The sequence below is a fragment of the Pongo abelii genome, chromosome 3 (assembly GCF_028885655.2).
Source record: "Pongo abelii isolate AG06213 chromosome 3, NHGRI_mPonAbe1-v2.0_pri, whole genome shotgun sequence".
NCBI classification, from domain to species: Eukaryota; Metazoa; Chordata; class Mammalia; order Primates; family Hominidae; genus Pongo; species Pongo abelii.
The window spans coordinates 3,274,520-3,294,035 of NC_071988.2; the positions used below are offsets into that span (position 1 = coordinate 3,274,520).

General features: G+C 60.1%; 2 protein-coding genes and 1 long non-coding RNA gene across 6 annotated transcripts in view; 2 read left to right on the forward strand and 1 right to left on the reverse strand.

Moving 5' to 3' along the window:
* The window catches only part of HTT (huntingtin), a 168,989-nt gene extending 163,063 nt beyond the window's left edge, over positions 1-5,926 (forward strand). For 3 of the 4 annotated variants that reach the window (XM_024245873.3, XM_054554967.2, XM_054554968.2), the window contains 3 exons: positions 422-584; positions 793-953; positions 1,885-5,926. In XM_024245873.3, coding sequence (XP_024101641.3) covers positions 422-584; positions 793-953; positions 1,885-2,098 — 538 coding nt within the window. In that variant the 3' untranslated portion in view covers positions 2,099-5,926. Of the gene's footprint in view, positions 1-421; positions 585-792; positions 954-1,884 lie in introns of those variants that run through there. The other variant, XR_008524958.2, reaches the window with a different exon arrangement.
* LOC129059228 (uncharacterized) lies at positions 4,464-11,605 on the reverse strand. The gene is made up of 4 exons (XR_008524966.2): positions 10,794-11,605; positions 10,416-10,557; positions 6,429-6,626; positions 4,464-4,601 (listed from the first exon to the last, which is right to left on the reverse strand). It is a non-coding gene; the product is annotated as an uncharacterized LOC129059228 (long non-coding RNA).
* MSANTD1 (Myb/SANT DNA binding domain containing 1) lies at positions 10,494-18,889 on the forward strand. The gene is made up of 3 exons (XM_002814526.4): positions 10,494-11,488; positions 15,122-15,397; positions 17,625-18,889. Exons 1-3 carry the CDS (start codon positions 11,169-11,171, stop codon positions 17,863-17,865), a joined length of 837 nt encoding a protein of 278 aa, XP_002814572.3. The 5' UTR covers positions 10,494-11,168; the 3' UTR covers positions 17,866-18,889.
* The last annotated feature ends 627 nt before the right edge of the window (positions 18,890-19,516 follow it).

Sequence of the window (19,516 nt, forward strand, 5' to 3'; positions counted from 1 at the left end):
GCATGTGGATAGCAGCAAAAACATAATGGGGACCGTTCTTTTGTTATGATTTTTAAAAATTTCTTTTGTAATGTCCTTCCCGCTGCGCCATTTCTGCGTATTCCTTTACGTAGCTTTCAAACTCCTCTTAGGATTTCTGGTCCCTACAGGGCGTGGGAGCCCAGAGCCTGTGCCGAGCAGCGTGTCTCCACGAGCTGGACAGAGGAAGAGCTGGGGTTTTGCCTTTTTAGTCTCAAAATTCATATTCCAGTTGCTTAGGCTCTGACTTTCCCCACTTGGAAAGTCCCTCACGGCTGAGAGTACCTCCCAGCCCTGATTGCACATCGGCATTTTCCCCAGTATTAGAGCCAAGGCCCTCCACGGGCAGGTGGGGCAGCTGTGGGAGCTGGTGCCAGTCTCTGACCTGTGTCCCTCCTCCCAGGATCAGGAAAGGCTTTCCTTGTGAAGCCAGAGTGGTGGCCAGGATCCTGCCCCAGTTTCTAGATGACTTCTTCCCACCCCAGGACATCATGAACAAAGTCATCGGAGAGTTTCTGTCCAACCAGCAGCCATACCCCCAGTTCATGGCCACCGTGGTGTATAAGGTGAGGTTGCATGTGGGATGGCAATGGGGTGGGAAAGCCTGGAGGTGGAGTCGCCTCCGACTTCCCAGCAGATTCACCAGCAGAGCCCACCTCCTCCCCTTTAAAGCAGCAATGCCTCTGGCCCCCACCCCACCCCCACCACCCAGGCACAGCAGGTGCTTCCTGCCCCCCCAGCCCTGACACTCAGGCGCCTGCTTGCTCCTTGCAGGTGTTTCAGACTCTGCACAGCACCGGGCAGTCGTCCATGGTCCGGGACTGGGTCATGCTGTCCCTCTCCAACTTCACGCAGAGGACCCCGGTCGCCATGGCCACGTGGAGCCTCTCCTGCTTCTTCGTCAGCGCGTCCACCAGCCCGTGGGTTGCGGCGATGTATCCTCTCTGGGTCCCTAGTCCTGGCCCCGTTTCCCTCGTCAACACCGAGGCTCATGTTTCATGATAAGGTTTTGAAACCTAACCTTTGCAAAAACCCCACAGATGCCAAGGTGATAGGCCCTCAGCCACAGGGAAGTAAAATGCTGACAGGGATACAGAAAGGAGCACATCCAGACATTTGCTGACCAGGGCCTCTCAGAGAGGCCCGTGTATGGCAGGAGGGTCGCAGCTGAGGGGCCCTTCTGTGGAGGGCCTGGGTGAGGGGAGCGAGGCTGGGCGGTGGTCTCTGCAGACGCCTGTGTGTGCAGGCGTCTGCAGCCTCTGCAGAGGCTCTGTGTGGCTGGGCTCCTCCTGACACTGCTTCTCATTAGTTTTGGTCATTGTGCCTAAATCGCCCTCTCGGGGAAAGGCTTAAGTAAAGATCCAGTTCCCACCCCCAGGAGTTTCCCTTTCCACAGCCCTTCCCCAAGACAGACCACAGGAGCCTCCAAGCAGCACGGTTGTCCTGGTGCTGACAGCACAACCTTGCCCGGCGTGCCTGGCACGGCTCTGCCCTCACTGCATTGGAGCAGGGCTAGTGGAGGCCAGCGGGAGCACCGGCCACCAGCGCTGCACAGAGCCAGGCCAGGTGAGTGCTGCCGAGTGGGTGCCCTGCCTGCAGGCCTCCTGCTTCCTTGGCCAGCTCTGCCCAGCTCACTTCTGCCCTGCTGGCCTTCCGGCAGGGCATCTAGCCAGCCAAGGGTTGCAGGAATGGAGGTGGAGGCGCTGCTGCAGCTGGAGGCATCCAGGTGGCCCTTGCGGGGCTCTGCTCGCTCTCCAGGCTCCCTGGACCCCTTTGTAGGCTGTTTCAGGAGAGGAGCTCCCAGGTGAGGACAGGGAGGCAGCATTCCCCTCATTTGCCGGCCTTTTTCCTTAACTCCTGCACCAGCCTCCCACATGTCATCAGCAGGATGGGCAAGCTGGAGCAGGTGGACGTGAACCTTTTCTGCCTGGTCGCCACAGACTTTTACAGACACCAGATAGAGGAGGAGCTCGACCGCAGGGCCTTCCAGTCTGTGTTTGAGGTGGTTGCAGCCCCAGGAAGCCCGTATCACCGGCTGCTGACTTGTTTACGAAATGTCCACAAGGTCACCACCTGCTGAGCGCCATGGTGGGAGAGACTGTGAGGCGGCAGCTGGGGCCGGACCCTTTGGAAGTCTGCGCCCTGTGCCCTGCCTCCACCGAGCCAGCTTGGTCCCTGTGGGCTTCCACACATGCCGCGGGCGGCCAGGCGATGTGCATGTCTCTGCCATGTGGCAGAAGTGCCCTTTGTGGCACAGTGGCCGGGCAGGGAGTGTCTGCAGTCCTGGTGGGCTGAGCCTGAGGCCTTCCAGACAGCAGGAGCAGCTGTGCTGCACGCCATGTGGGTGCCAGGTCCTTTCTCCTGATATTCACCTGTTGGTTGTTGCCAGGTTGCAGCTGCTCTTGCATCTGGGCCAGAAGTCCTCCCTCCTGCAGGCTGGCTGTTGGCCCCTCTGCTGTCCTGCAGTAGAAGGTGCCGTGAGCAGGCTTTGGGAACACTGGCCTGTCTCTCCCCGGTGGGGTGTGCATGCCACGCCCCGTGTCTGGATGCACAGATGCCATGGCGTGTGCTGGGCCAGGGGCTGGGGGTGCTAGACACTCAGCACCATTCTCCCTTCTCTCTTTTCTTCTCAGGATTTAAAATTTAATTATATCAGTAAAGAGATTAATTTTAACGTAACTCTTTCTATGCCCGTGTAAAGTATGTGAATTGCAAGGCCTGTGCTGCATGCGACAGCATCCGGGGAGGTGGACAGGGTCCCCGGCCACGCTCCCTCTCCTGTAGCCACTGGCATAGCCCTCCTGAGCACCCGCTGACATTTCCGTTGTACATGTTCCTGTTTATGCATTCACAAGGTGACTGGGATGCAGAGAGGCATTAGTGTGCAGGTGGCCACAGCAGGACTGAGGACAGGCCCCCATTATCCTAGGGGCGTGCTCAGCTGAGAAGGCCAGCCCTCCCTGGCTGTGAGCAGCCTCCCCTGTGCCCAGAGACATGGGCCTCCCGCTCCTGTTCCTTGCTAGCCCTGGGGTGGCGTCTGCCCAGGAGCTGGCTGGCCGGTGTTGGGATCTGCTGCTCCATCGATGCATGCCCCAAGAGTGCCACTGAGCTGTTTCGTCTGAGCCTCTCTTGGTCAACAGCAAAGCTTGGTGTCTTGGCACTGTTAGTGACAGAGCCCAGCATCCCCTCTGCCCCCATTCCAGCTGACATCTTGCACGGTGACCCCTTTTAGTCAGGAGAGTGCAGATCTGTGCTCATCAGAGACTGCCCCACGGCCCTGTCAGAGCCGCCACTCCTATCCCCAGGCCAGGTCCCCGGACCAGCCTCCTGTTTGCAGGCCCAGAGGAGCCAAGTCATTAAAATGGAAGTGGATTCTGGATGGCCGGGCTGCTGCTGACATAGGAGCTGGATTTGGGAGCTCTGCTTGCCGACTGGCTGTGAGATAGGGCAGGGGCTCTGCTTCCTCAGTCCTAGAGGCGAGCCAGGCAAGGTTGGCGACTGTCATGTGGCTTGGTTTGGTCATGCCCGTCGATGTTTTGGGTATTGAATATGGTAAGTGGAGGAAATGTTAGAACTCTGTGCGGGTGCTGCCTTGAGACCCCCAAGCTTCCACCTGTCCCTCTCCTGTATGGCAGCTGGGGAGCAGCTGAGATGTGGACTTGTATGCTGCCCACATACATGAGGGGGAGCTGAAAGGGAGTCCCTGCTCAAAGGGAGCCCCTCCTCTGAGCAGCCTCTGCCAGGCCTGTATGAGGCTTTTCCCACCAGCTCCCAACAGAGGCCTCCCCCAGCCAGGACCACCTCGTCCTCGTGGCGGGGCAGCAGGAGCGGTAGAAAGGGGTCCGATGTTTGAGGAGGCCCTTAAGGGAAGCTACTGAATTATAACAAGTAAGAAAATCACCATTCTTCCATATTGGTTGGGGGCTCCTGTTTCTCATCCTAGCTTTTTCCTGGAAAGCCCGCTAGAAGGTTTGGGAACGAGGGAAAAGTTCTCAGAACTGTCGCTGCTCCCCACCCACCTCCTGCCTCCCCCGCAGGTTATGTCAGCAGCTCTGAGACAGCAGTATCACAGGCCAGATGTTGTTCCTGGCTAGATGTTTACATTTGTAAGAAATAACACTGTGAATGTAAAATGGAGCCATTCCCCTTGGAATGCACATCGCTGGGCTCAACATAGAGTTTGTCTTCCTCTTGTTTACGACGTGATCTAAAACAGTCCTCAGCAAGGGGCTCAGAACACCCTGCTCTGGCAGTAGGTGTCCCCCACCCCCAAAGACCTGCCTGTGTGCTCCGGAGATGAATATGAGCTCATTAGTAAAAATGACTTTACCCACGCATATACATAAAGTATACGTGCATGTGCATATAGACACATCTATAATTTTATACACACATATCTCAAGACAGAGATGCATGGCCTCTAAGAGTGCCCATGTCGGTTCTTCCTGGAAGTGGACTTTCCTTAGAGCTGCCAGGTCAAGCTAGCCGCGTGACAGACATCCAGGCGTGAGACGTGGTCAGAGCAGGGCTCATTCATTGCTCGCTAGGATCCCACTGGAGAAGATGGTCTCCATATCAACTCTCTGCAGAAGGGAGGAAGACTTTATCATGTTCCTAAAAATCTATGGCAAGCACCCATCATATTATCCAAATTTTGTTGCAAATGTGATGAATTTGGTTGTCAAGTTTTGGGGGTGGGCTGTGGGGAGATTGCTTTTGTTTTCCTGCTGGTAATATCAGGAAACCAGGGTAGAGTTGTTTGGCAATGCACTGAAGCGTGTTTCTTTCCCAAAATGTGCCTCCCTTCCGCTGCGGGCCCGGCTGAGTCTATGTAGGTGATGTTTCCAGCTGCGAAGTGCTCTTTGTTACTGTCCACCCTCATTTCTGCCAGCGCATGTGTCCTTTCAGGGGGAAAATGTGAAGCTGAACCCCCTCCAGACACCCAGAATGTAGCATCTGAGAAGGCCCTGTGCCCTAAAGGACACCCCTCGCCCCCACCTTCATGGAGGGGGTCATTTCAGAGCCCTTGGAGCCAATGAACAGCTCCTCCTCTTGGAGCTGAGATGAGCCCCACGCGGAGCTCAGGACGGATAGCAAACAGCAATAACTCGGTTTGTGGCCGCCTGGCAGGTGGAACTTCCTCCCATTGTGGGGCGGAGTGAGGTTAGTTCTGTGTGTCTGGTGGGTGGAGTCAGGCTTCTCTTGCTACCTGTGAGCATCCTTCCCAGCAGACATCCTCATCGGGCTTTGTCCCTCCCCTGCTTCCTCTCTCTCTGGGGAGGACCCAGGACCACAGCTGCTGGCCAGGGTAGACTTGGAGCTGTCCTCCAGAGGGGCCACATGTGGGAGCGAGAAGGAGGAAGATCTTGAGAGCTGCTGAGGGACCTTGGAGAGCTCAGGATGGCTCAGACGAGAAGAGGACACTCGCTTGCCGGGCCTGGGCCTCCTGGGAAGGAGGGAACCACTCAGAGCGCCTCATGACAACTGAAGGCAACCTGGAAGGTTCAGGGGCCGCTCTTCCCCCATGTGCCTGTTACGCTCTGGTGCAGTCAAAGGAACGCCTTCCCTTCCGTTGTTTCCAAGAGCAGAGTCTCCCACTGCAATCTGGGTGGTAACTGCCAGCCTTGGAGGATCGTGGCCAACGTGGACCTGCCTGCGGAGGGTGGGCTCTGACCCAAGTGGGGCCTCCTTGTCCAGGTCTCACTGCTTTGCACTGTGGTCAGAGGGACTGTCAGCTGAGCTCGAGCTCCCCTGGAGCCAGCAGGGCTGTGATGGGCGCGTCCCGGAGCCCCACCCAGACCTGACTGCTTCTGAGAGCAAAGGGAAGGACTGACGAGAGATGTATATTTAATTTTTTTAACTGCTGCAAACATTGTACATCCAAATTAAAGGAAAAAAATGGAAACCATCAGTTGTTGCTGTGTGAGGCTTGCTTTGCTTCGTGAGAACCTGGACCTTGCTGAGCTGGAGTCTTAGGAAACAGTCTCCTAAGTGCTTCTCCAGCAGGGGCAGAAACTCCCACCAACTAACATCTGGTATTATGGAGGGTCCCCCAAGCAGCTGCCAGCAGGGACAGGCCCCGTGTTTTCTGTAGCTAGGGATGAGGAAGTGGCCCCAGGGCATGGGCCTGGCTGGGTGCTTCTGCAAGGGCCTTCCCAAACCACAGTACAGGTGGTCTTCCTGCCCTGCAGATGGGAGCTGTGGGAGCTGCTGGAGCCTTCACGGTCACGTGACACCATAAGCTTATATGACATACACGAGCCTCAGGACGTGGCCCATGGCACTGGAGCAGGTCGTCAGGCCCAGCACAGAGACTAGAGCTGTGTTCTGACAGGGCCCACCACCCTTCCACCCCTTGGCCATTGACACCTGTGTCCCAGGTAACCCCCAAAGCAGCTGGCGCATCCCACCTCTGGTGTGGCCCGGGCTGCTGTGTGTCCGCAGGGCCTGCCCCGTCTATTCTAGCTTGTTTCTCCTGTCTGAACCAGCGCCTACTCCAAGAAGCCTCTGCTCAGCCCAGCAGGGATGCTTCTAAGCTCCAGCCGAGCCTCTTGGAAGCCTTGGTGATCGGTGGTGTAGTCATCTTGGGATGCAGATGTCTTACTAACCTACGAGAACAAAAACGCTGTGGCTTCCTCTGGTGCAGGGTATTTAGTAAATGTTTGCTGAGGTCCCGTCTGGTTCTGGCTAATTGGCAGGGGTCGTCCACCCATTCTTTCCCTGCTCTGCTGTCTGTGCCAGGAGAGACGGGGGCCAGTCGGCCAAGGGGCCAGCTCCTGCTGCCTGCTCCTCTTAGGCATGTGCGGGGCGCCCTTTCTCTGAGCAGGGATAGGGATCAGTCTGCTGGAGGGATGTGGTGGACAGGCCTAAAGCATTTGGGGCTGGGCATGCCACTTGAGTTCCCTAAATCTGTCTCCTCATAGGTGACACCGCTCCAGGGCCCCCCGGTGGCCTCTCCCTTCAGACCTACCTAAGTTCTGGTCACTTCAGAGAAATGGAGCACCCCCTTCTCCCTGGTCCAGGTGTGGACAGCCTGGCACACTGGGCACACCTGGCATGGCTGGTAATTTCAGAAAGAAAAGGGGCCGGGGTCCACTGGGAAGCAGCAGCGAACCCCTCGTAAGTGGGCTTTGCAGTCCCTCCCCATGCCACGGCAGAGCTGTCCTCAGCACAGCCTTCCTCTTCCTCATCGGAGAGCACACCCTGTCCCCTTGCCGAGCTGTGCTCTGTGCCTTCGGTGGTATTTGATTTTGGCTGCTACTGGCTTTGTTCCAAAGAGGATCTGGAAGTCGCTCCCCCTGTGTGGTGCGTGGAGCACTGTAAGTCAGATGAGGGAAGTAGCCAGGGTGAGGTGAGTAGCGGGTGGAACCGCCACAGAAGGGACTGGGTAGGGGGCCTTGCCTCCATGTGATGTGACACGGCCAACCAAGGACAGAGGAAGCCCCGTTCCTGGGGGTGTGGGGTGCACCCCTCAGGGAAGCCTGCAGTGGGGCCCGAGGAAAGGCGTTCTCCGCGAGCTCACGAGTCTGGTCCATGAGCACCGTGACAATGTCTGTGGGCAGAGGTGGACCCAGCCTTGTGTCAACACCAGGACCTCTTTTGGGAAACCATGTGGGCATCCCTTGCGGGTCCCCCAGGGTCTGCAGCCCCAGCAGCCTGGCTGCCTGTTGGGCAAGTGGCTTGAGCCACCCAGAGGGCCCAGTCCTGTTGCAGCCATGTCCTCTGGGGGCCCTGCCGGTGTGGCTGGCTTTCTCCACCCTACACCAGGCCTCCAAGTATCTTGGTCGGGGGTGTCTGGGCCCTGGGTGGGCCCCGTGGACACATGAGGTCAGGGTCGGGGCATCACTGGAGGCAGAGCGCTGAAGTTGTGGGTCCGGGTTCCCCTTGTGTGCACAGGCCCCTACCCTCCGTGCTTGGTCAGGCAGCTGGCCCCAAAACTGCTAGGACAGGCTGGTCCCAAGGTGGATCCTGGCCCCCGTACCCTCCGGACAGCCCACCCTCCCAATCTTCCCCCCTGCCCCAGCGGCAGCAGTGTTGGCCACATCCTTCCCCTCCTGGCCCCAATTGCTCTGGGGAAGTCCAGGCTCCGGAGCCTGCCCAGGGGCCCCCGTGATTTGGGCCCAGGACTCCACGTGGTTCTCTGCCTTCACCCAAGCCCTGAACTCCTCGGCTGCCAAATCCCCACCCATCTGCACAGGCTGTGCTCACTGCTGCTGCTCCTGGAAGGTGCCCCTCGGAGGTACGCCCACCTCCTCTCTGGGCTTCTGTGTTTGGGAGCCCTGCTGCCGCCACCCTTGGTCAGTCCCCATGTCCTGCTGACCTGTGAGGGAGGGCAGAAAAGCCACCCAGAAATGCTGAGCAGGATGAGGGACTAGTTGGGCCCAGCCTCATTATTTAGAAGGGATGGAGGTCTAGGGAGCATGCTCCTAGCCTGAACCCAGCAGGGCCCTGCCCGTGTCCCAGGTCTGCACCAGGGACAGCTCCTGCCGAGGACTGACCTGCCCCTTCTCCCTCAGGTGCTGCTGGTTGCCCAGCCCCTGGCCCTAGGAGACCCTGTAGCGACCAAGGGTCCCAGCAGCCCATGCAGCTGTGCCAAGGTACGGGGACAGCAGCAGGGGACAGATGCGGGGACCCTCCCAGGCAGGGGCAGCTGGGTGCCTGGCGCTGCCATCTGCTGCCTGCCCGGTTCTTGTCCTCACATTGGAGGTCAGTGTGAGGGCTCTGCCTCAGGAAAGGCCGCAGAGCTTGCCCTGTCCAGGGCCTCCCATGTGCACTGAGCCTGGGAAGAGAGGGTTGGAGTTGAGCCTTTTACCCTGGGAATGCTGCCTGGAGGATGGTGTGAGTGTGGGGTGGCACCCTGCCAGGCAGGGCCCTGCCTCCCTGCGCCCACTGGAACTCGGGCAGGCGGGGGTGTAGGTGCCTCCTCTAGAGCCGTCAGGTGGGGGCCCCCGGCAGTGGTGGTGGTGCCCACTGGCCAGCAGCTGCCCCTTCAGTCAGGACAGTAGGCCTGACGCTGTCCCCAGCAGCTCCAAGGTGGATTTGTGGAAGGGGGTAGAGGGCAGGTAGGGGCCCCATGACCTCCCCAGGGTTCTGGGAGGGCTGTGCCCCCTTAGCCAGCACCATGCTGGGTGATATAGTCAGATCCTGTTACCCCTGTTGTAAAGGTGAGGAAACAGGTTAGCGGGGAGGACATGACTAAGGTCCATGCTGAGTCGTGAGAGCTGCACCCAGAACCACTGCTGGGACCCCATGCCTTTCTGCTTACCCCTTGTGCTGGGAGATGCCAAGAGATGCTGGGAGCCAGCCCCACCTCTGCCCTTGGAGTCATGGCTACGGAAAGGGCATTTGGACCTCACCGGGGAGGGTCGAACCCTGTTCCTGAGGAGCCGGGGCTTCCTAGAGGAGGTGGGCCTTCTAGTCACTCCTTCATCTGCAGGCACTCCACAGAGCTCTCTGTGCCAGCCCCCAGCACCGAGGGCTGACCTTAGTAGAGTGGGGACCTTGTGGGCCCCTTCCCATGCCCCAGTGCCAGGCAGTAGGGATGATGTCTCCTGAGGCCCAGATGGAAGGGGCTGGACTAGTCTCATGGGGCTGACGGTAGGGCCAGGCCTTGACCAGGGACCCAGCGTAGGGGGTGCAGAGACCCCTCTGAGTTCCTCACACATCCCTGGGGCCCTCCCCATACACCTCCTATCCTGACTGCGGGCAAGAGGGAGCCCCAGGTCGCCTTCCCTATGCTGGGCACCCACAGTGGGGCCGGGCACCCCCGCCATGCCCCTGCCCTGTCCTTCCCCTGAGAGCCTCAGTCCCACCTCCAAGGTGCCTCAGAGGACAGCAGGGGTGGCGGGCAGAGGCTGAGATGCCTCCTCATTCCAGGCTCAGCTGCCCTTCCTGGGGCAGCCCACACCTGAGAGTCTCCTGCAGTTGGTCAGGCCTGAAGAGGGCAGGGGGGTGCCCGCTGTCCCTCTGCTGACCACAGTGGCGTTTAGCCTGGGCACCGCGCCCAGCACGGCCCATCCTGCACAGGTGCCGTGGGCTCCACAGAGCCCTGCCTGACTTGCATGTGTTACGTTTCGGGTGCTGATGCCCTTGGGCGGCACTTCTCCGGGCAGAACCCCCGGGCCACATGCTCCTGTTCCGCTGCATCTGGGGCTCTCGGCAGGCTGCGGTCCCCCGGCCAGCCTGGGGGCATCTCAGTCCCTCAGCCCCACAGGGGCCTGCCCCGCAGCCTGGGCCTCCAGCCCCGTCTCTGCACGCCATGCTGAATCTGGCTGCCCATCAGCTCCCTGCGTACCCAGGCTGTGCCCTGCCATGCCCGTGGCTCTTCCCAGGAGTGCCCTGTGGCCTCCCCCTGGCTTGCTGGGCTGATTCCCTCCCGTGTCTCAAACAGAGCTCACCTTTGCCATCACTGCTGTCCTCACCGGCTGCTGCCAGAGGCCTGTGTCTATGTACCCTGTGTCTGCACCTCTGGGCAGGGCCTGGCTCTGACCAACCTGGGCTTCCAGTGCCCACGGACCTAAGGCCCAGGGCGCCTGGGGGCTGGAGCAAGAGAAGCAAAAGGAGCCAAGGGTGGGGGTGTGGGGTTCTTGTGAGGGCCCAGTCCCAGGACCCCAGGACCAGGACACCCAGGAGCCCCGGGGCCCAGCCCCAGTTCAGCCTGGCAGGGGCCTTTAGAGGGAGCTTAAGGGTCCCACAGCCCAGGACCCCCACCAGGGCCAGTGGCCAGCGTTGGGGGACTCAGCCTCCTCGTCTCCCGTCCTCTCTGTTTCTCCCACCTTTTGCCCCCTTTCTCCTTGCCTGTTCCCACCCGAGGGCCCCTCTTGGCCTGCGTGAGCCGGGGCGGCACTGAACTGGGGGCCGATCCGCCGGGGCGGCGGTGGGAGGCAGGGCCGGGAGCCGGGCCGCTGGGTTTGGGCCTGGCCCGCTCGCTGCAATATTGATGGCCCGTCAGTGCGGCCCTGATTCCTGTGCTTTCAGTTAAAAGGTTTCTGTTGTTGTAGCTTATGCAGTTGCTCTGTTGCTATGGAAACGTGACATCAAAATGACGTTTCCCGTTTAAAAGCTTTTAACTAAATTCCTGCCTGTCAGATGTAGGCCCCATTTTGAGCGTGGAGCTGCCTTCGAGCGAGCGTGAGCGGCGCCTCCCGCCCATGGTGCGTGGGGCCGGGCCGGGGGCCTCGCTGAGCGCGCTCTCCCACCCCACAGGCGCCTCCAGCATGGCGGCGGCCGAGGTGCCCGGCTACCTCGTGTCTCCCCAGGCGGAGAAGCACCGGCGGGCCCGCAACTGGACGGACGCCGAGATGCGCGGCCTCATGCTGGTCTGGGAGGAGTTCTTCGACGAGCTCAAGCAGACCAAGCGCAACGCCAAGGTGTACGAGAAGATGGCCAGCAAGCTCTTCGAGATGACCGGCGAGCGCAGGCTGGGCGAGGAGATCAAGATCAAGATCACCAACATGACCTTCCAGTACAGGTGGGCGCGCGCGCAGTGTGGGCCCCAGCGGGACAGGCGGGCCCGGGCGTGGCGGGCTGCTCCTGGCTCTTGGAGCTCTGGGTCGGGAGGATGTGTGGGTCCCGGCCTGCCTGTCGGTCTCCTCTGGCCTGGTATGGGCAGAACCCCACGGGGTGAGACGGGGCCCATGGAAACCGTGTGTGCAGCCTTCCATTGGGGAAGCGGGGAAACTGAGGCCCAGCAAGGGCAGGAAACCGGTCAAAGAGCTGAGGGGTAGCAGGGGTGGGGCTGGTGCTGGGCAGAGGCCAGGATGGCTCCCAGGACGTACGGGCGGTCTGGGCACTGTCCCTCGGCGGCAGCAACACTCATGGTGGTGCCCACTGACCTCACACCCTCTTCCCCCATAGGGAGGCGGCGGCTGCCAGTGCCCTCCCCACCACCAAGCTCCCAAGCTCAGCAGGGGTTTCAGGGGCCTACTGTGTCATTGGGGAAATTGAGACTGCAATTGAGAAGGAGGCTCAGTGCTCTGCGACTTGGAGCATCCAATGAGCCTCTGCCATGAGCCCGTGAGCCCCAGTGGGGCTGGCCCTAGGGTCACAGTGGGGTATTTCCAGAAATCACCAGGTGAGGTGCAGGACTGGCCAGTGCATGGGCGGGGCTTACTGTGCGAAGAAGAAAGAGGTGGAGCCCTGCCCTGGCCCCCGACTCCCAGTGTGGGGGCTCCCGGCCTGGCCCCACCTCTGCTCCCGCCACACGGCAAGTGGGCCCTTCCTGCCCTGGCAACCTGCGGGGAAGGCCGGAGGGGACCACCCGGCCAGAGAGGCGCTGGCGTCTAGAAGGGGGCAGGTGTGGTCCCACACACCCAGCATCTTAAAGTGCGTGGGTCCCCAGCCCGTTAGGACAGGGTCACGGGTGGGCAGGGGGCATGGTGGGGGAGGGTCTCAGGCGCAGGCGGGGTCACAGGTGCGGTGAGGGTCTTGCAGGGTGTGAAGGTCATGGGTGTGCGGTGAAGGTCACGGGTGTGGGGTGATGGTTTTGGGTGTGGGGAGGGTCTTGCAGGGAGCGAGGGTGGCAGCAAGAGCTGGAAGCCAAGAGCACCCGGCCCTGTGGCGGCCTGGACAGGGCTGGGCCTGGGGCTGCCGGAGAACCTGCCAGCTTCCAGGATGGGAGGGGCTGCCCGGAGCCGCTCCACCTCCGGGTCAGGCAGGTGAGCCTGGGGGACAGACAGGCTGGGAGCACCTGAGCCACTTGTGGGAGAGGCCACCCCCACTGCCCCCCGCAGGCGAGGAGCCGGCCTCCAGCACAGCAGAAGGGGAGCCCCAGTCCCCGGCCCCGGTGGGAGCAGGGAACATGCCCAGCAAGGCCCCGGACAGAACGCCAGGCTGTGGGGTCTCCGCTTTCAGTTGCGTTGATTTGATTTTTTCTGAGCCTTGAAGGAGGGGTCCGGGGCCTGGCCCTGCCCAAAGGCCCCTAGGCAGGCCCCAAAACCGGGACCTAGGGTGCTGAGCATGACGGATGTTGGGTTTGAGCGGCTGGCTTGCGACGTGAGGGCTGAGGTGTGAGCCTGGGTGTCTTCAGAGGCTCGGTGGACACAGGCAGCTGCCCACGGCCCCACTGTTCCCGTGGCCTCCTAGTCCTGCTCAGGCACCTGGTGAGGAAGGGACACAGAGGGCGGTGGGAGGTGGCCACGACTGTTCCAGCAGGCTCCCCTCTGACTCAGGAATTCACGGGCACCGCCTCCCTGGCTGGCTCTGGTTGGTGTCTGGCCAGGTTATTCATTATTTATGCTGAAAGCCTCTTCAGAGTCCCAGGGGAGGGTTTCTGTCTCCATTCCTGGAGGCCGGGAGATGAGGGTGCAGCAGAGTGGGGGCCTCCACTCCAGACCCTGCAGTCTGGGCGGGCCAAGGGCTGCGCGGGTGCACAGCACGTCACGGTTGATGAAGCATTTCCACACCGCAGCCCCTCAGAGCTGCCACAGTCAGCCTTAGTTCACCGAGGGGGAAGCTGAGGCCCAGAGCATGAGAGGGACTTGCCCAAGGCCACACAGTCCTTAGCAGACGAAGCTGTGGCTGGGTGGCTCGATCTTTGTCCTTTTTCTTTATACCCCCAGTCTCCCCATAGCAGAGGCTTTTCTCTTTTTTTTTTTTTTTTTTTCAAGAGCTCTTTATATATTAAGGCTGTTGGGCTGAAGAAGCCTGAGAGGGTGGCTGGTTCTGTGGAGCGTGGTTTGTTGGAGTACAGTTTGGGGGCCTCCTATGCTGAGAATAGGCCTTTTCTCGTTTCTCCAAAGAGTGGGCTGGCTCAAGTAGGTCAGAGAGAGAAGCCTGGGGCAGAGGTTAGGGATGGGCACCCAGCGCCTGCTCTCACACGCTCTGTGCTGGTGTCTTCACAGCCACGTGCCACCCTGGGCAGCAGCCCCTGCTCACCATCTGGCTGTGCCTGTTTGCTGGGGGCACCTCATTCAGAATCCAGCTTATTGTTTCCAATGGCCAATGGCCACACCCTGGCAGGTAACAAGAGTAGGAGAGAGGAGACACCCACTCCGAACACAGGGTGGGTTTGGAGCCCGGCCTCGGGGCACTCTGTCACTCAAAGGCAGAGTGGGGAGTGGGCACTGGGCCTTAGGAGGTACTGGGTCCAGTGAGGCAGAGACGCCCCTGCCCCACCCCCACCTTGCGGCTTCTTCCCTGGCCTGGCCAGAGCTGTCTGGCCGCCCTGGGGCCCTGTCTCTCCTGCCTTGACCTCCCAGAGGGCAGCCGAGGCCCAGGGGAGGCCTGGGGACTTAGCCTCTCAGAGGGCAGGACCTGTCTGTGGGAGTAGGTGGGTGCAGGGGGTCCCAGTGGTAAGGAGGCATCAGGCAGTGTGGGAAGGGGCCCATCCGGCCCACCCCAGGGCCTCTGGGCAGGTTGCAGGTTGTAGCGCTGGATCTAGGCTCCTGCCCAGACTGTAGGTTCAACCGAGAATGGCATGGGAGCCCAGCCTGCTGTTTGCTTTATTAAATCTGCCCTGCAGCTGGGGGAGGGGCTTACCTTGATCATCCCTATGTCATTGATATAAAAATAGAGGCTCAGAGAGGTGAATGAACCTGCCCAAGGTCACACAGCAAAGTGTGGAGATGAGATACTGACTCAGGGCTGTGGACACTGAAGCCTGTGCTCTAACGCCAGTGGCTGTCGCTCCCTGAGGCATTCTCTCCCGAACAATACAGTTATTATATTACAAAATATTATCACTATATTTATATATCTTATAATACCTTATTATTACAATAATACCTTATTACTCTACCTTTCAAAATGACTTATTTAAAAAGCAGTATTTGCTCATTGCAGAGAGTCTAGAAACTGCAGAAAAGCAAGGGAAAAGCAATAGGACCAGCCCCAAGGTCCCAGCATGCACAGATATCCTTAGTAATACTGGGACGCGTGCTTCCTTTTTAACATCTGAGCCCGTGTAGGTCCTGAAGTCCGGCTTCTTTCTAAGTCCAATGTCATCTTGACCCTGGAGCCTGGCCGATTTTGCTGGGGAGGCCCTTGCTGGCCGAGAGCGGCTCCTGCCTGTGCCGGCGTGGTGCGCCCCTCTGCTGAGGCCGGGCAGGACAGGGGCTGGGCCAGCTCTGTTTCTCACCCTTGGCTCTTGTGTCTCTCGTTTCAGGAAATTAAAATGCATGACAGATAGCGAGTCCGCCCCGCCCGACTGGCCCTATTACCTAGCCATTGATGGGATTCTGGCCAAGGTCCCCGAGTCCTGTGATGGCAAACTGCCGGACAGCCAGCCGCCGGGGCCCTCCACGTCCCAGACCGAGGCGTCCCTGTCGCCGCCCGCTAAGTCCACCCCTCTGTACTTCCCGTATAACCAGTGCTCCTACGAAGGCCGCTTCGAGGATGATCGCTCCGACAGCTCCTCCAGCTTACTGTCCCTTAAGTTCAGGTAGTGTGTCTGCTTGTCCTTCCCCTGCCCTGGGGTGTCTCAGCCCCCACCATTTAGAGAAAGGGACTGGGAGTGGCGAGGGCGGCGGCGGCGGCCGCAGTGGTTGCAGAGGCCGTGGCCGTGGGCAGTGCCTCCAGGGACAGGCGGCCTCAGACCAGGGAGGGCTTTAGTGTCCACAGGCAGACCGAGTTTGTCTCCCAGCTCCATCACTTTTGAGCTGCACGGAAAGTTCCTTGACTTCTCTGGCCTCAGTCTCCCTCCTATAAAATGGGGATAAATCAGTACCTTTCTCAGAGGGTGGCTGGGAGCATCACAGGAGAGAAGACGCAGCACGGGGCCTGGCACACGGAGGGAGACCAAGCCCCACACCCCAGAATGCGCCCCCTGGCCTCCCCCAGCCCACACAGACCCCGCCCTCACAGGCCAGCTGCCCTCTCAGCACTGGGGAGGGTGTCGGGCTGCATCTCATCACGTGTTGCCGTAGGCGTGACCCGTCCCCTCTGCCATCCATCCCACACCTCAGACCAGGCCTGTGCTGGCCGCATGACTGTGCCTGCAAGATGCTCACAGGACAGCTGGGAGCTGGGCAGCATGCAGGACAGACATCTGCGGGGTGGGCCTGGGGAGCCCAGAGAAGGTGCTTTTGAGGAGGGGACATTTGGGGTGGGCTTTCAAGGTAAAATAGAAGTTGGCCATTTGGAGGCAAGAACAGGAAGACTGTGGGTTTGAGTCACAGCTTCTCCCCTGCCCTGGTCTTCAAGTCTTTCCGACAGGAGGTGGGGTGAGGAAGGCGTCTCCAAGGAGGGTCCCTCTCATGCCGGGGGCCGCTGCTTGACTCAGGATTTCTCATTGAAGACCTGAGACAAAAACGCTTTTGCTGGCAGCTAGAAGGAACCAGCAGGAGGCCTGAGATTTATGGCTGTTGTTCCCGTGGACTGAGCCCAGTTCCCAGACTCAGCTGCCTGGGGCCTTGCACAGGGCTGGGGCGTGGGGGCTGCCCTCCCTGATCAGGCCCAAAGCGCTGATCTCACGCCCCTGAGGTTGGCTGCACCCTCTCAGCTCAGAGCAGAGTGTGGGCCAGGGATGAGCAGGCACTGGAGCAGGGCCTTGGGGTCTGTGGGTTTTGGCAGCTCCCTGCCCTTCAGTGAGGTCTGCTGAGACCACGGGTGGCCCCTACCCCAGCAGCAGAGCGCTCAGGAGGCGCCCACAGGGCTGGACTGCTTTTACCTGCCACCTCTACCAGAGCTCCAAGGTCCTGGGGAGAGAGCCCAGGCCTCTTGTGGGCCCTACACCCTCTAGGTGCCTGTCCTTCTGCCTCTCTACCAAGGTGTGCTGGCCCCATTTCTAGGCTACCGGGAGATAAAAGGACTCACATCTCAGGCCCTTCCTTCTGGGACCTCAGTTTCCCCATCTGCCTAAGGCCGGGTGGGGCTGGTGGTCTCTGGCTTCCCTACAGGGGTTCTGAGTACTCCGTACTACCCAGCACCCCCCACCCCTGCCTTCATCTCTCCCTGGGGGTGGCCTCTCCACCCCTGGCCCCCAACTGGGGCCAAGCCCCCACGTACCCATCTCGGTGGGTGAGGGGTTCTCCCTGGCAAGATGTGCCTCTCTGCAGCCCAGAACATCCCACCCTTTCCAGACCGAAGGGGTGTGGATTGTCCTGGGACCCTGGTCATTGGGGTCATCCGCTAGTCACAAAGGATGGCAATGCCTGTGGCCTCTCTTTCTTTTCTTTTTTTTTTTTTTGAGACAGAGTCTCGCTCTTGTGCAGAGTGCAGTGGCGCGATCTCGGCTCACTGCAACCTCCGCCTCCTGGGTTCAAGCAATTCTCCTGCCTCAGCCTTCCGAGTAGCTGGGACTACAGGCGCCTGCCACAACGCCCGGCTAATTTTTGTATTTTTAGTAGAGATGGGGCTTCACCATGTTGGCCAGGCTGGTCTTGAACTCCTGACCTCAGGTGATCCACCTGCCTCAGACTCCCAAAGTGCTGGGATTACAGGCATGAGCTGCCACGCCCGGCCACCCCTGTTACTTTCTTACTGTCAAAGGGGGGTGGGTTCTGGCCCCTCCTTTGCGCATGGAATATGAGACCCCGAGTAAGTGACCTGGCTCCCTGGGGCCTCAGTTTCCCCATTTGCCCAGTAAGATCGTCGGGAGGGTCCGGTGAGGCCCCCGGTGTGCCCAGCCTCTGTGGCCAGCACGTCCACAGCCGGTACTGTCTTTCCAGGTCGGAGGAGCGGCCAGTGAAGAAGCGCAAGGTGCAGAGCTGCCACCTGCAGAAGAAGCAGCTGCGGCTGCTGGAGGCCATGGTGGAGGAGCAGCGCCGGCTGAGCCGCGCTGTGGAGGAGACCTGCCGCGAGGTGCGCCGCGTGCTGGACCAGCAGCACATCCTGCAGGTGCAGAGCCTGCAGCTGCAGGAGCGCATGATGAGTCTGCTGGAGAGGATCATCACCAAGTCCAGCGTCTAGGCCAGCAGGCGGCGGCGGCGGGGCCGGGCGGCTGGTGGTGCTGCTGGGGCCACCCAGGGCAGGCCACTCAGGCCAGGCGGGCAAGGGGGCCGCCCCGCGAGCGGAGACCGCCTTCCACCTGGCCTCTGGCAGGATGTCCCTTCTGAGGGGTGTTTTGAGGAACCCCCAGGCCCTGGGGACCGTGAGGCTCCAGTCTCCAGCATGAATGCCCCTCCTCGGACACAGACCAGGGCCTCCGGGGTTCACTCCGAGGAAGAACGTCCTAGAGCCACTCTCCAGTCTCGTTACTATCAATGATACTTGACGTGGCTTTGATATTAAATGTATACTTTTTCATTCTTGCCTGGAACGCACGGTTTGCTGTTGCTGGCTTGGTGAGGATGCCCTGATTGATGGATCCCGAAAATGAAAGCAGATGGAAACGGGTCAGGGCAGGCTGGAGCTGGGGGAGCTCTCTCCTGAAGGGAACCCTGTGTCCTCCCTCACCAGGACCTCTGCATCTCTCCTTAAATGGCCTCAGACGTCTGATGAAAACCCCAGGGACCTTCCAGGAGGCTTTTATTCAGCTCTGTTTGGAGCATCAGGTGTTTCCACTGCCTCCTTAGCAATGACACTAATAAAAGTCGTAACACCTGCTCACATGCACAGCCCTGTTGAGTGTTCTGGGCTCTGGAGATGTCATGGTGGATGACACAAAGTCCCTGGCCTCTTGGAGCTTATGCTCCCATGCGGGGAAGACAAATGGGTCAGTAGAGAAATGGTTGCAGGTTGTGATAAGTGCTGGAAGGGAGGGGTTGGCCTGAGGACACGGAGCCAGACATACATGGAGCTGGGAACAGTGGCCATACAGAGAATGGCCAGTGCGAAGGCCCAGAGGCAGAGGACACTGGAGCAAGCCCCAGGAGCAGCTAGGAGGCTGGTGGCCAGCAGCCAGGCCACGGAGGCCCATGCAGCCCGTGGGGAGGAGTGTTCGTGTTTTTCAAGATTAGCGGGAGTCTTTTGGCCAGTGCAGCTCTGGGTCTGACATCGGTGGGGGACGGGGGACGGTGGAGCGGCCACAGCTGCAAGCTCACCTCACTGCCGGCCCTTCCACCAGTTTCAAACTCTTTCCAGAAGCTCCAGCTTTCCCAAAGCTGAATTCTCTATGAGCCTCCTTGGCCGGGACTCAGGCGTCTGGTTGCCCTGGCTGCAAAGGAGGCTGGGGCCAGGTGTGTTTGAGTCACCTCCTGGAATTAGGCAAGTTGCTGCCCAGATAGAAGGTTCTTGGCAGGTGGGTCAGCAGGTGAGCAGCATGGTTTGACTCAGGGTTCGGAAAAATCTCCCTCTGGCTGCTGCCAAGTGAGCAGGCCACGGAGACAGGTGCCGAGGCAGGCGTGGAGGCAGGCATCCTGCCAGGCGGTGCTGCGGTCATCCTGCGACAGGCAGCAGCAGCTCATCCTACCCTCTAGGGGGTCTTGAGGTCAGTCAGGCAAGAGAGCGGCTTGGGCTTCACTGGGTGTGGGACCAGCCTGTGGACCATGGTGGTGTGGAGGATGCCCTCGGCCTGCCTGTGTGAAGGAGAGGCCGGCATGTTCTGTGGAACCCAAAGGGGAGCTGGGCAAGCAGGATTCACTTCACTCTGAGGGTCCTGGAGCTCCCACCCTCCTCAGCC

What these genes read in the sequence shown, in the direction of transcription:
- MSANTD1 (XM_002814526.4), top strand. Translation starts at nt 11,169, where the DNA reads ATGGTGCGTGGGGCCGGGCCGGGGGCCTCGCTGAGCGCGCTCTCCCAC. An exon ending in AACATGACCTTCCAGTACAG is followed by an intron (nt 11,489 to 15,121) that starts GTGGGCGCGCGC and finishes CTCTCGTTTCAG; the next exon opens with GAAATTAAAATGCATGACAG. An exon ending in TTACTGTCCCTTAAGTTCAG is followed by an intron (nt 15,398 to 17,624) that starts GTAGTGTGTCTG and finishes CTGTCTTTCCAG; the next exon opens with GTCGGAGGAGCGGCCAGTGA.